The 14,929-nt window shown below is 37.8% G+C and overlaps 1 protein-coding gene across 1 annotated transcript in view; it reads left to right on the forward strand.

Annotated features, from left to right (window-relative positions):
* plxna2 (plexin A2) overlaps window positions 1-14,929 on the forward strand; it is a gene marked incomplete at its 5' end in the record, with an annotated part of 214,058 nt that overhangs the window by 140,764 nt on the left and 58,365 nt on the right. The window contains 4 exons of the mRNA XM_079802461.1: window positions 3,046-3,197; window positions 7,293-7,410; window positions 12,483-12,619; window positions 13,288-13,455. Coding sequence (XP_079658587.1) covers window positions 3,046-3,197; window positions 7,293-7,410; window positions 12,483-12,619; window positions 13,288-13,455 — 575 coding nt within the window. The remainder of the gene's footprint in view (window positions 1-3,045; window positions 3,198-7,292; window positions 7,411-12,482; window positions 12,620-13,287; window positions 13,456-14,929) is intronic.

Genomic DNA, 14,929 nt, shown 5'->3' on the forward strand with positions numbered 1-14,929 from the left:
ATGAGCTAATGAGATTTAATCTATACAGATGAAAGCAGCTCCTAGTGAATTCTGTAAAGATATATCTATATAATCTGTGAAGAGTACCAGTATACAGTACCATATATACTGCATACTAGTTTTAAAAATAGTATTATTAATAAAAAGTGTATATATATAAACACTCACCAGCCACTTTATTAGGTTATTAGGTTTATTAGATTAAACAAGGTGCTAGAAACATTCCTCAGAGATTTTGGTCCATATTGACATGATGGCATCACACAGTTGCTGCAGATTTGTCATCTGCATGTCCATGATGCGAATCTCCCGTTCCACCACATCCCAAAGGTGCTGTATTGGATTGAGATCTGGTGACTGTGGAGCTCATTTGAGTTTAGTGAACTCATTGTCATGTTCAAGAAACCAGTTTGAGATGATTTGAGCTTTGTGACATGGCACGTTATCCTGCTGGAAATGGCCATCAGTCGATGGTACACTGTGTACATAAAGGGATGGACATGGTCAGCAACAATACTCGGGTAGGCTGTGCTCAATTGGTACTAAAGGGCCAAAGTGTGCCAAGAAAATTTCCCCCACACCATTACACCACCAGCAGCAGCATGAACCGTTGATACAAGGCAGGATGGATCCATGCTTTTATGTTGTTTACGCCAAATTCTGACCCTACCATCTGAATGTCCCAGCAGAAATGGACACTCATCAGCCCAGGCAACGTTTTTGTCCAATTTTGCTGAGCACTTGCAAATTGTAGCCTCAGTTTCCTGTTCTTAGATGACAGGAGTGGCACCGGTGTGTCTTCTGATGCTGTTGTCCATCTGCTTCAAGATTCAACGTTTTGTGCGTTCAGAGATACTCCTCTGCACACCTCGGTTATAAAGAGTGGTTATTTGAGCAACTGTTGCCTTTCTATCAGCTCGAACCAGTCTGGCCATTCTCCTCTAACCTCTGGCATCAAGACATTTTCGCCCACTGAACTGCCGCTCGCTGGATATTTTCTCTTTTTCTGATCATTCTCTGTGAACCCTAGAGATGGTTCTGTGTGAAAATCTCAGTAGATCAGCGGTTTCTGAAATACTCAGACCAGCCCGTCTGGCACCAACAACGATGCCACGTTCAAAGTCTCTTAAATCACCTTTCTTCCCCATTCTGAAGCTCAGTGTGAGCTTCAACAGATCATGCCTTAATGACTGAGTTGCTGCCATGTGATTGGCTGATTAGATATTTGCGATCAACGAACAGTTGAACAGGTGTACCTAATAAAGTGGCCTAAAATATATGATTTCATGTTATAACATGACATGATCGTTTTATAATAAATATGAATACAATGTGGCCTTCTTATTAAACACATTTATTTTATTTTATTATTGCATGTTGAAAATTCAAGCTTATATTTGTCTAAATATGCAGAATAGCCTACAACAGAAGCGATATCAACCTTCATTTTTATTTTTCATGGCATATTATTTATTTGCATAACAGATACATAAAAACTGCAAAATAAATGTTTCCTCTCACATGCTTTTTAAACACGAAAAAACGCATTCTGCGTATCTCAAGCATAAAGAAAATGGTCATACTTTATAATGCATAAACACTGTACATGTGACTTTTTTCAACAACAAAAAAAGTATGTTATGCTATTTCATGCATTATTTAAACATTTGAGTTCGTTTTTTATAGTTAGTTTGTCTTAGTCAGTCTGATGCTGACTCGGACCGATACGAATATATTTAGCATTCCATTCTTTCTTTCTTTCCGCCCTTGTTTACGGATGTTTCTGGTTCCAGTCCTGTGTTGCTAAGAAGCAATAAAAGATTAATATTCTTCCACCCTAAGGTTCACTAGGGACACACTTATTTACATCCTAACCAATTAATGTCCACTAAACTCCCAGCTAAACGCTGCTCCTGTTGAGAGACTGCAGGATCTAGTCCACTTCCAGCACTGGTCTCAGATCCGTAAACAGGCACATTTAGAAGATGCTCTTACTTTGATCATGTTAGTTTTACTTCCACATGACTGCACACAAATGGTTTATTGATTGTGTATGTAGTGGATATACTGTGCGTGTGGCTTCCTGGTCTGTCCGTCGCCCGCCCTCTCTCTCTCTCTCTCTCTCGCTCAGTGATATTTGGATCTGGAGACGGTCCAGGACTGAGCTTCTCTTGGGCTTTAACAGCACAGAAGGCTTTTTGGCACCCAGAGCCAAGGTCACGCTGAGTGGCCATATTGTATTTTATGAGAGGGTGGGCTGCTCCGAGGGCTAAAATGGCCTTGTGTTAGATTTATTGCCTGTGGCAACAGCATGCAGATCTGCTGCAGTCTTGACTGGAGAATTGTAATGTACTATGCAAGTTTAATAGGTTAGGAAGTTGCCACAATGAGTTTTACTGATATCTAATTCGGTGCAATTAAAGTGAAACACAATGTAAGGAACAATTATCATTAAACTGAATCCTTTTAAAAGGTTCATTTGGAAACCTTTAACTAGTGTAGGCTTATGCGTATTAACTTTCTAATGTGTCTGTGTTATAGATATAAAATATGTCTTACCTGATGTTCAAATGTTCAATGTTTAAAGGGATAGTTCACCCAAAAATGAAAGAATGCATTACATTTATCAAAAATGACAGTAAATACATGCATAGTGTTACAAAAGATTTCTATTTCAAATAAAGAAAGTTTTTGTGTGCACCAAATCAGCAAATTAGAATGATATCTGAAGGATCATGTGACACTGAAGACTGGAGTACTTCAGCTTTGCCATCACAGAAATAAATGACACTATTAAATCAAATGGAAAACAGTTATTCAAAATATTACTGTTTTTACTGTATTTTTGATCCAATAAATGCAGGCTTGGTGAGCATAACATTTCAAAAACGTTGAAAAAATCTTACTGACCCTAATTCTTTGAACGGTAGTGTATGCTATATATTAAATTGATTGCAAAATATAATTTTTTACAACAACAAAAAAATTATTCACTGAATTATTCACTGAATGAATCCATTACTGATTCTACCTCTCTTGTTTCAGGTAACCCCAGTAGCAGGACCACCAGAAGGGGGCACCAGAGTGACCATCCGTGGTGTGAACCTCGGCCTGTCCTTCTCGGACATGGTCAACAACGTGCAGGTAGCGGGAGTCCAATGCACCCCGCAGGAGAACGGCTACATCATCGCTGAACAGTGAGTGACTGTGGAGCTGTGAAACTCCAATGAATTCTTGCTGTGAAAGACTAGAATGGAAAAAACAGCTTTAGCTTATCTTTAATCTTTCTCAAAATAGCAGGAGTTGGAAAAGATAATGTCCTACATTACACATACTGAGAAGCTGTTTCATGAGGGGAAAAAAACTCGGGTTTTCATCCAGTTCACTTTAAAGCACAGCGGGATGAGTTCATTAAACACACACAGGATCCAGTGAACATGGCGTTGATATCACAAGCATTACGCAACCAATCAGGGCTAAGTACGAAAGGGAGGGTCGGTCATGGCCCTCTCCTTTATGCTCTATTGAGTTTGTCTTATCTGACAGAAACATCTTAACAACAGCAGGAAAAAATTTCTATCTGAAGTGCTGGTTGTCAGCAGTGACCAGGGCTCTTGTGAAGCAGAAACAAGCCCTAATTAGAGTCCAAACAGACCTGGGTTGGTCTCTGCCTGGAGTAGGTCCCATTCTCCAGCATCTGTTTGCGTTGTTTTCCCTTGAGATTGTGTCATTAACCCTATCTGTAAATATCCTTGAGCCAGGATTTTGTCATTAGTATCATACCTCCTGGGGGGAAAATTGGGCTAGAAGTGCTAAAATGTGATGATTTGTAGTAGTAGTTTTTGCCAGGACATGCAGAAAATGTCTGTACTCAGCTTTTTTGTCAACCATTTGATCAAAAAAACATTGGGTTAAATGGTGAAATGTGGAATGTCTGCCCACTAGCAAAAATGCTTTCGAACTGGTTTCTCTAAATACTGCCCTCATCTTTGATTGGTCAGAAAAACAGATAGCCCTGCCCCAATCTCGCACCATTGGTTGAGCTGTTGCTGTGTCGGGCTGGTCAGAATTCTTGTTTTAAAAGCGCTCTTAAAGAACTCAACCGTCAAATGATTTAGTTATGGTTGTCTCTGCATATTAAACTGTGGTAGTAAGTTAGAAAGTATACTGGAGAAAAAAATCAGAAGGGATGTATATGGTACTCTTTTTTTTTTCTTCGCACAATATTAAACTTGCATTTCTTCTTATCTGTTTTTCTCTCTATCCTCACCCTTTTGACACATCACTGTGAGCACTGGGTAACTAGGACACTGTATCACTGTATCCAACCATCTTTATCCTTGAGAGAAATAGACGGCACTATGCAGTTGAACAGATTGCTGCGATATTGTAATAACCCCCAAAAGAATAAGGGTAGCTTTCTGGATCCCTACTGGACAAAATAATGGAAGACATCAATAACCTGCCCTCATACCCCATACTCACACACACACACGCACTCACAAACAAACAGTCACACACATTAAATGAGGCCTCCTCTGTGAAAAAAGAAAATCTACCAGCAAATAATCCACACAATGAAAATAAAAATTTTTACTGCTGCCTCTAACTGGATATATATCGCTCAGGAAATCAACGGCTGCCACCAAACTTAGTTCAGGACAACAACAACACTTCAAATGATCCCTCCCAATCTAGTCGCACCTGTCGTATTATAAAATACCAGCCCATGTCCCCCCGCCCAACCAACCAAAAACATCATACTTTTATAGATTTGAACCCTGATTGCTAATGCAACACAGGTTTATCTCTTCTCCGGCAAAACATGAGGAAAACATTGTGGACTCTTCTAACGTCACCCTCCCCTTATTTGGGATGAGCAGCTTACAATATGCTATTCTATGTTGCATTAAAACTCACCCTGACCTCAGTGTAGAAAGGAATTCTGAACGTTTGGCTATCAAACATTTATGCTATCTTGTTGTAAGGGGATATAAATAGCGCATAGTGTCTGTTCGGATGGAGTGTGTGTCCACAGCGCCTCTCTCTGCCGCCGAGGCAGGGACAGACAGAGCGAGGGGGGAAACATGCGGTAATTGAAATGCACGGCGTGCTGCCGGCTGTAGGAGGGAGATTTGTCAGCCCTTCTCTCTTCTGACAGCAGTTTAATCCGAGCGGGACGAAGCCGAGCCGAGTGGGAGTGGATTCATTTGTATGGCACGGCGAAGGGGTGTCATGAGGAAATGGAGAATGCGCCATTGGACCCCATCAAACCCGCAGACGGCAACTGGAAGCCGCATATCTGTTTCAACAGTTCTGTCTGCTCATTTTGTACAAAAGTTGTAAACATTAAGACACCTGATCTTGTTCTAGGTTATTTTATATAGGGCATTAAAAGAGGGTAGGAGATCAGGATTTGATTTGAGCCTCATATGACTATCATAGCTTTATGCCATCCGTACATGTACTGGCTACTTTTGAATAGCTACCAAAGGTGCTTTTTCGTCCCCAGTATGGTTTAGTTACAGCATCTATCAGCTAATTTCGAAACTCACCAGCTAAACTTGCACCACGCAGCAGCAATGATTGAGCATCTAAACTTGCTTCCAAACTTTAATTGCCTTAGAAGTGAAAGTCCTCCACTCATTGTGATTGAGGGGGCATAATGTGTGCTGCGAACAGCTGCGAACGCTGTCTGCCGAGCCTGTCAGACTCACTGCAGGAAGCCACATCACACCCACAATCACGCAGTCTGCGCTGCATGCATTCCGACAGTCATCCCTGATGATGCGAACACTCGATATCAACCAAACATCGATTGCAGCGAATTCTCATGTCGCGTTCATATTTACTTCATTTGAGGGACAGTCAATGGACTCTGTGTTTATATTTTGTCATTTGATCTGGCCACCCATCCGCGAAGCTGATACCTGACCAGCCCATATGATGTAGCAACATCGACCTGCTCCCTGATCAGTGTGCATGATAATGCGGTATTGATTTGTGCTGGACGTCACTGGCTTGCGTTTTGGAGGCCATATTTGGGTGTTTCTTCAACTTTGGACACTTATGTCATGTGTTGATTCTTTTTTTTTTTATTAAAACATGTCGCCTTCTTTTATATTTGCTCCTTTTTATATATATATCTTTTTTTTTTTTTTAAACAAAAGAAATTAATTGTGAATCTAAAGAAATCACAAGAGTGATTTAATCCATTGTAAAGGGATATTTCACCAACCAAAATTTTTTATTCTGTCATCACTTACCCTCAAGTTGTTCCAAATCTGTGTGGTTTTCTTTCTTCTGTTGAACACAAAAGATATTTTCAAGAATGTTGGTAATCAAACAGTTGACGGTAGCCTTGACTTCTGTAGTGTTTTTTTTTCCCTACTATGGAAATCAATGACTACCGTCAACTGTTTGATTACCAACATTCTTTAAAATATCTATAAAAAACAACTAAATACATCTCCATTAGTTGTCATTTCCACCATCCCAAAATATTTAGCTCCAATTCCAAGATGACAACAGTGTCAATGAAGAGTTTAAGAAATGTAGAAAACAAATAAAAGGTTAAATATCACTTATCAGCAGAATATTTTCTTCAATTATGCAAAAAAGTGTGAAAATAATATTTACGTGGGTGTTGAAGATGCATGAAATGCTAGCTATGAAATTAGCCAATGGAGCCTGCCATTTCTAAAAATGTCCTTTCTGGCACCATCATGTCTATTACAGAATGCCGTTATAACTTATATTTAAGATGTGATGGAAATGTGACACTTTCAGAAAAAGAAAAAAGTAAAACCATTTCAGAATTCTCCTATGATGTATGTATATACAACTATGTTAGTGGATAAATTAAATAAACCTGTGTGATAAAATTATTTCCCAAAAGTGCCTATACTTGTAGAAACTGCAGGAACATATGGTTTTGATGCTACAAAAGCGTGGTGTGTTCTACACATTGGCACTCCCGTAGGGCGGTCTTGTCAATTCAGCTAATGGAATGTGTGCGCTAAAGCAATCAAAGCAAAAATTACATTGAGATCAAGAGGAAATCAATGGAGAGAGAGAGGGAGAGTCGCATACTGATCACTCAGCAGGACTGGAGATGACTTCCAATGCTTTGGTTCCTTAGTCTGGATGAAGTCCAGAAATCCAAGGGACCTGGATCTGTTTGTACAGAAGCTATGAGGGGGTTTAAATGGTGATATCCATCCATTTAGATGACTTTCATTCAAGCCAAGATTAAAATGTAACTTAACGTTGTATATTTTTATCTTTCTCAGGATTGTGTGTGAGATGGATGCAACTCATGTGGACAGTAAGCCCGGCCCAGTCCATTTGTGCATAGGGGAGTGTAAGCCAGAGCTCCAAACCCGCTCTTCTCAGCTCTATTCCTTTGTGGTAAGACCTTGATCTCTGCTACATCTAAATAATGCAGTGAGGTAGTGGTGAGACTGGCCATTGTTTTGGTTTTATTAAACTGGGCTTTAGTTGGTCCATTGAAGGGAACTCACGGGTCACATGATGTTATGTCTTTGGACAGGTGAACCTTGCTAAGGTTGCTTTGTTCTCAGAAGCGCTTCAGCGAAAATGTCAAATCAGAGGAAGTGACTCTGAGCTCAACATACTGTACTTCAGCTGTTCAAATAGCTACCCTTTAGGAAGAAAGACTTTCTTCTGCACCGGTTCATGTGGCCTTACAAAAATCTATATCTCTTATTAGTCCTCCATTTGAACTAGGGCTGCACGATTTATCGCAATTAACCTGAAATCACACAATGTGGCTGTGCGATAATGAAAGCGCAAAGGCTGCGATTTATTTTTTTATATGCAGCTTGTCAGTGAAGCACGGCTCTGTGATCAGTAGTAAATACTGCTCCATCTGAAATTTGAAAAAGCAACACGCGTCAAACATCTTTCCAAACATGAGAAGCATTTATGAAAGACAACATTTAATAACATGTTTTTACTCCAAACTCACTTGTTACCAGCAGTTGAGCATCCTTGTGATTTTTACACATGTGGCTTCTTACACAGAATAAGGCACACAACATATTATTTCATAGTGTTCTATACAATGATAAAGGCTATGTCGATTAGCATTGAAGTATAAATATACTTTATTATAATGAAAATACCTGAGACAGCCGAGATCTCAGATAAACCATATATTGTCGTAGTCGTGTGTTTATTAGTCATGTTAAATCAATCAAAACGTTTCAATCTTCTGTTTATTCAGCTACAGCGATAGTATGATGCCCATAGACATTGTCTGGAATGATGTGAGTGCTTCTGCGGGGCATATTTGGAGTTTCTGCGTGAGAGTGCCCTCTGGCTTTCAAATGGAGAGGCATTTACTACTGATCACTGGCAAGCTGCAAATAAAAAAATCTCAGCCTTTGCCAAATCGCATGCAGTTTGATTTAGATTATTCATGCAGCCCTATAGCTATATGTGCTATATGTGACCCGTGCTGGCAAAAGGAGTCGGAATGCACACTAGATAATTTCAAGCTACAGGCAAAACAAGTGAAAAATGTTGATTTTGAGTTTTTCACAAAAATTAGTTCATTAAGCCCTCGTCTAGCGATCCCAATGCTCCAAATAGCAATTAAACATCTAGAAGTATCTTTATTTGTGCGTTTTCTGAGAGGAGTACCTTTCCTTTGTCCATGAAAACGATCTTGCTCACGCCAACTGACAGATCCGAAGCGTGTGCACAAAAATGCCTCAGACAGTGTACAATCCCGATATATACACATTATACAAAGAATTACAGTATTTCAAAATATCTGTCTTGGCGAGTATTCACGCAAACATCATCTGTTTAGTTTTATGTGAATGTTTGGTTAACTGAAACATCTGATGTGTTATATTATTTTAGATCCGTGCGGTATAGTAGATCTGAATATATATATATATATATATATATATATATATATATATATATATATATATATATATATATATATATATATATATATATATATATATATATATATATATATATATATATATAGGCTGTCTGTTTCATTAATGTTAACAAACAATTGTGGTATCATGGGGAAAAAAAGTTGAATATATATTTTTCCTATAGATATTTGGTGTTGACTTGGTGTGTGTCAAATTTGGTGTTATTACCAGGGATTTTAATGTATGGTTGCAAGTTGATTTTGTTTTGGAAACTTCAGAAAAAGATTTTTCTCAAAACTGACTCTGTAGACTTAAAACAGGTGTAGCTCAGTCATTTTTTGTCAATCATACATCATTTTGAATGAAAATAACAATAACACATTTTTGAAAATGTGCTCATTGCAACTCATTTTGCCAGCACGGGTAACATATATAAAAGTTTCTGATCTGATATCATTTATTTTGCTTAATATTTTTTATAATACTTCATATTTTTCCTCACAAAACTAAATGCAGATTTACAATAAATCAACATGTTATACTTTTTTTAAGCAGAATAAAAAATGGTAAAATGGTAATATTACCAAATACTCAGTAACTGTGTTAAAAATGTATTGCATTGCACATAATTACTTTATTTCCTACGTTCCTAAATTTTATGCACCCTCTTGCAACCACTAGTTTGAAAACTCCTTTGAAGAATACCATGGTACTATAATAGAACATGTCCTTAAAGTCTATTAGTAGCCTGGTATTCTTTGCTACATTTTTGTTAGTGTAAAGAATTTGGCACAAAACCAGTACTATATTTGCATTGTTATATTTATACATTTGCATGTTTCTATCTGTCCAGGCAGTTATCTAGGAAATCATTCCATTAATGTGTTGGAACTGTCTCTCTATGCAAATTTAGAGTCATTAAAAGCCAAAAGGTTATTAAATTAACCTTTTTATGACTCGCATGGCATTTTTATCGGCTAATTGTGCTATTTGGTCCTTAGTATTTTTGTGCATTTTCAGTAGTTTCCTAAATCATGTTGTGGCTTAGTGGATAATAACATTATTTACACATGTATTTGCCAAGACATTAAAAGAAAAGCGTGTTTATTGAACTAATGCACTCATCAAGCACATAAGACTCCAGATACGCTGTAAAAACTAGCTCATTTACAGATTGCCGCTGTGTGTGTCATTATTATTGGTAAAACAGCAGCCTTGCTTCCTCCGTTAAGAAGCGAAGCACCCGTCAGCATAATAGAACTTGTTTTCGGTTATTAAAATATTGAGTGATTATGAACACGAAACACCACGGGGAGCGCACATTGAACATGGAGACAATAAAAGCCATTAAGCGAATCAAAGGAAGGATGGTTGCCATGTTGTCTCGTCGCAGAAGAGCACCTGTGGGAACTCCTGCGCACCTGTCTCAAACACCCAACCGCCGGCCTGGGGTTAATAGATAATCAACGGCAGCATTCACACGCACACTAAGGCAAACAATTTATCCATACCACCACAATTAACGGCCTCTGCTAATTAGGGGAGCTGTTTATATTACAATATGTGCTTCAGCCACTTCCTGTATGTGTTTATGCGTGTTTGTGTGAGTGTGATTTTCTTGCGCAGTCAAATATAAAAGAGGCGTGTTATCTCAAACACTCAAACAGCCAAATGTCGGACAACACGGAGTCCCAGAGCGGCCCACCAGTTGTAGAACAATGAGAGGCGAGACCGAAATTGGTGTTAATTCATTTTTTAGTCTATGCATGTGTGAAGTCGGCCACCAGCCATTTCATGTGCTTTCTTAAGACACGGAGCTGTCTGCTTCTGTGTTTCTCCATCTGCTATTTTCAGTCCCTGTGTACTATAAATGAAGAGAACTGGGAACTAGAGAGTTTATGTACAACATTTTAAAAGCCTTTTATTTATCCTCAGACATGCTTTTCATGAGCTCGCATCACTCAGACATGACTGGAAATGGCATTTCTTTGTAGCGCTCGCTCTTTATTTGTGAGCTGAGCACAAGGCGGATGAGACTCATGAAGGACAGTTGTTATTTACAAATGTAGCTGTCTTTTGTGGAACTGCCACCCACATCTAGTCAGTTTCAGATTCAAAACATGCTTGTCTTTAGCTGATTCAGAAAGCTGGGCTGTGTCATTTCTTTGCCACTAGCGACACTGAATAGATTAATGTATGTATGTATTTATGGTAGCACTTTATTTTAGGGATCAATTCTCACTATTAACTAGTTGCTTATTAGCATGCATCTACTAGGATATTGGCTGTTTATTAGTACTTGTAAAGCACATATTAAAGCCTTATTATGCATGACCTTATTTTACATCTCTTACTCCAACCCAATGCCGAAACGTAAATGATACAAAACTACCTTACTATTAATAATCTATCTATCTATCTATCTATCTATCTATCTATCTATCTATCTATCTATCTATCTATCTATCTATCTATCTATCTATCTATCTATCTATCTATCTATCTATCTATCTATCTATCATCAAAGAATCCTGAAATCAGGTCTCCAACTGTTTTCAACATTTATAATAAAGGGAAATATTTAATAATAAGACGAATAATATATGTACCATCACTTGAATAAACTGTATTTTAAAATAGATTTATCAACACTCTTGCGTTTTCTTTCTCTACTTAAGACATAAATTACTGTGTTTACTTGCAAATACATGGTCACTTTGACACGTAGGTATGTATATTTAACCGGTCAAGCCCAAAGCATTAGTGACAAAAATCTCACAGAGATAAAATTCAAAAATCTCAAAACAAATTACTTTGGTTTCTTTCTGTTAATCTTGTCTACCGGTATATCGCCCTCCCCAACTCAGAGCTCAACATACTGTACTTCAGCTGTTTAAATATCCTCCAACTTTATATACTCGTTTCTGAACTTTCTGATACATACATATTTTAAAATAGATTTAAACTGAAAACATGTATTTTAAACTGCAATAGTATTTCACAATATTGCACTGTATTTTTCATCAAATAAATGCAACCATGGTGAGCATAAGAGAAAAATTAATAATTTCAAAAACATTAAACAAAATAATCTTACCCACTTTTGTATGGTTGCGTATGTATATTTTACAGAACCTATATTACATGTACTTACCATAGTAATAACAGTACATTTTGTATAGTTACATGCAACTAATCTTCAACCAAATCCTAATCCTATCCTAACCCTAAAGTAAGTACATGTTGTTAATTAATATTACTCAGTACTTAAATATATACACCATAACAATGGCGCAGTGTAATTATACAAATAAGTACTGAGTGATAACTAAATGTACTTACTATATAATTATGGTTAGGATTAGGGTTTGTTACTTATAATTATGCATCATTTACTGTTATTACTATAGTAAGAAAGTGCAACAGGTGCACTGTAAAATAAATAATTACAAAATAAATTAATAACAAAATGTAAACAGTTATACACTGGAGCTTTATCTTGAAGTAAACCCTAATTGATCTCTTTCTTGTTTCCTACCTGTCTTTTCTTTCTGTCTGCAGATGCCATCAGTCACGGGTTTGTCCCCCAGTCGGGGTCCTGAGTCTGGAGGAACTAAAGTGACCATAATGGGGGAAAACCTGGGGGCAGGCAGCAGCGTCACTGTGCTTTTTGGGAACCAGACCTGCGAGTTTTATGAGTAAGATTTTTTTAATCCTTTTTTGTTATGCCTAGTATATACAGAAGTGTGAACATGGAGACTGATGTCATAAGTTGCTAATCTTAACTTTCTGTAAACTTTTTACATCCATCAGAGAGTGTTTCGGATGACTTCCTGCTTAAACTTCCTTCAATTAAATGCTTAAAGATTTCCTCTTTTTCATCTGTCTTTCCTCTTCCTCTTGCTCTAATTTTGCTATCATACTTCTGTATGTAAATATCGTACCCCCTGCCAGACTTCTTCCTATATCTCCTCCTTTTCCTCTCACTCCAGGATCTCAATTTAAAGATGAGCCTGATTGTAGTGTTTAAGATGCAAGAGAGCAACTGCTTTAATGCGATAGCAGCTAATTGCAGATTTCTATTTTCTTCTGTGCTCCTGTGGAAGGATGACGCGTTCTCGATCACATACGAGTGTGTGCGAGGGCGCCATAAGTAATAGCTTAACGTTCTCTAATGCAGAGAATGACGAATGCTAACTAGGTAGCACTTTCAGTGAAAGCTGTAAGAAAAGACTGCAATTGAAAAAGAGCAGAGAGCCGCCCACTAGCGTGTGTGTGAACAATAAGTCTTGCCATCTGTAAAAACTTTGTGTTGTTTTTAGTCTCTTGTCAGAATCTGATTGGTTTGTATTTTCTTTGCCAACAGAAGAACTATGACGGAGATTGTGTGTTACTCCGCCCCTTCTCTGACGGGAGTGGGGCCGGTTCAGATCAGCGTGAGTGTTGATCGCGCCCAGGTCCGAGACAGCCTGACTTTTGAGTATATAGACGACCCCACCGTTCAACGCATTGAACCGGAATGGAGCATTGCCAGGTAACAGTACATATATGATGCATTTTTTTTAGTATTGGATTATTCAAATCAGATAGTGTGGCCCATCAATCACTGTGAGCAAACACTTTTTGAGGCTGAAGATCATTTGAATGGATGTCAGACACATTCCTGAAAGAAATTTATCTGATTTACGGAATGAAGTTCTGCCGTTTTGTTCAAGGCCGTGTGTTGTTGTGTTATTCATGAAAATTAATAAATGGCTGACTTGAATTCAGATAGATCCTTTCATCTTTAAAAAAAGACACCATGGCAGATTATGTAGATGGTTTTATGAAAGTAAAGCTTTAATTCGATACTGAGATCTGAAAGAGGACTGTAATGTTTGCTGCTGCTGCTGCTGAAGTCCCAAAATCATTTGCACAGTCTGTAGAGTACGTCTCATGTCTGACTATAACTTTAAATAACAGTATATAATACAGTGGTACATATTTTCTCATTTAAATTAAAATAAATAGGAATCATGTTATTAGCATAAAAATTTAGCGAAAAGTTAAGATGAAAAATGACAACAGCACACAGGTTTGTCAAACCTGATGATCATGATTTGAGAATGATCCACAGAGCATCAAGCACATCTGACCATCTGTACAGTCACATGATCAATGTCACAAAATGCTTATTTGATTTATGACCTAGAAATAATTATTTTTAATTTTATATCATAACTTTTCAATGTTGTCTCCTACCCCACTGTACCTTCCATACTTTTCCAAGACATGTAAAGAAAGTGAAAGAGAGAGCGAAAAGCTCAGATTGCTTTTACAACGTGCTATAATATTCTTCAGGCAAAGTGCGTAGTTATTATGACTACATCTTAAAGGTAAAGGTAATCCAAAAATGTATATTCTGTCATCATTTACTCACCCTTGTGTCGTTCCAAATCTGTATGGCTTTCTTTCTTCTGCTGAACATAGAAGATAGTTTGAATGATGTTGGGAACCAAGCATGAGCCCACTAACTTCCATTGTATGGACAAAAGAAACACTGTGGAAGTTCTCAAAATATGATTTTTTTATTTTTTGGGTGAACTATCCCTTTAAGTGATTGAGTATATCACTGTACAAAACTGGACTGATTATACAGAGCCTCTATATTCATAGCAAAGTGCTGCACGTGATTATATACAGTAGCACACGTGAACAGAAATAGAATATGCTGAGAATAATTATACAAGTGATGCTGAGATACAGGTTCACTTCGTGCCGGAGTTAGAAATGCAGAAAGAGAATGTCTCTTTCACAATATCCAACACACAGATACATAAGCATATAGAATCATGCCTACGAATAGGAAATGAGGTAGTTCAACCAAAAACGTCCTCCTTTACTCACCCTCATTTCGTTCCAAACCTGTATGACTTTTTTTTTCTTGTGCAGTACATAACAGAAGACATTTTGAAGAACATTGTGAACCAAACCCCATTGGAGCCCCTTTGACTTCCATTGTATGTACA

This window comes from Gobio gobio, assembly GCF_949357685.1.
Source record: "Gobio gobio genome assembly, chromosome: 21".
NCBI classification, from domain to species: domain Eukaryota; kingdom Metazoa; phylum Chordata; class Actinopteri; order Cypriniformes; family Gobionidae; genus Gobio; species Gobio gobio.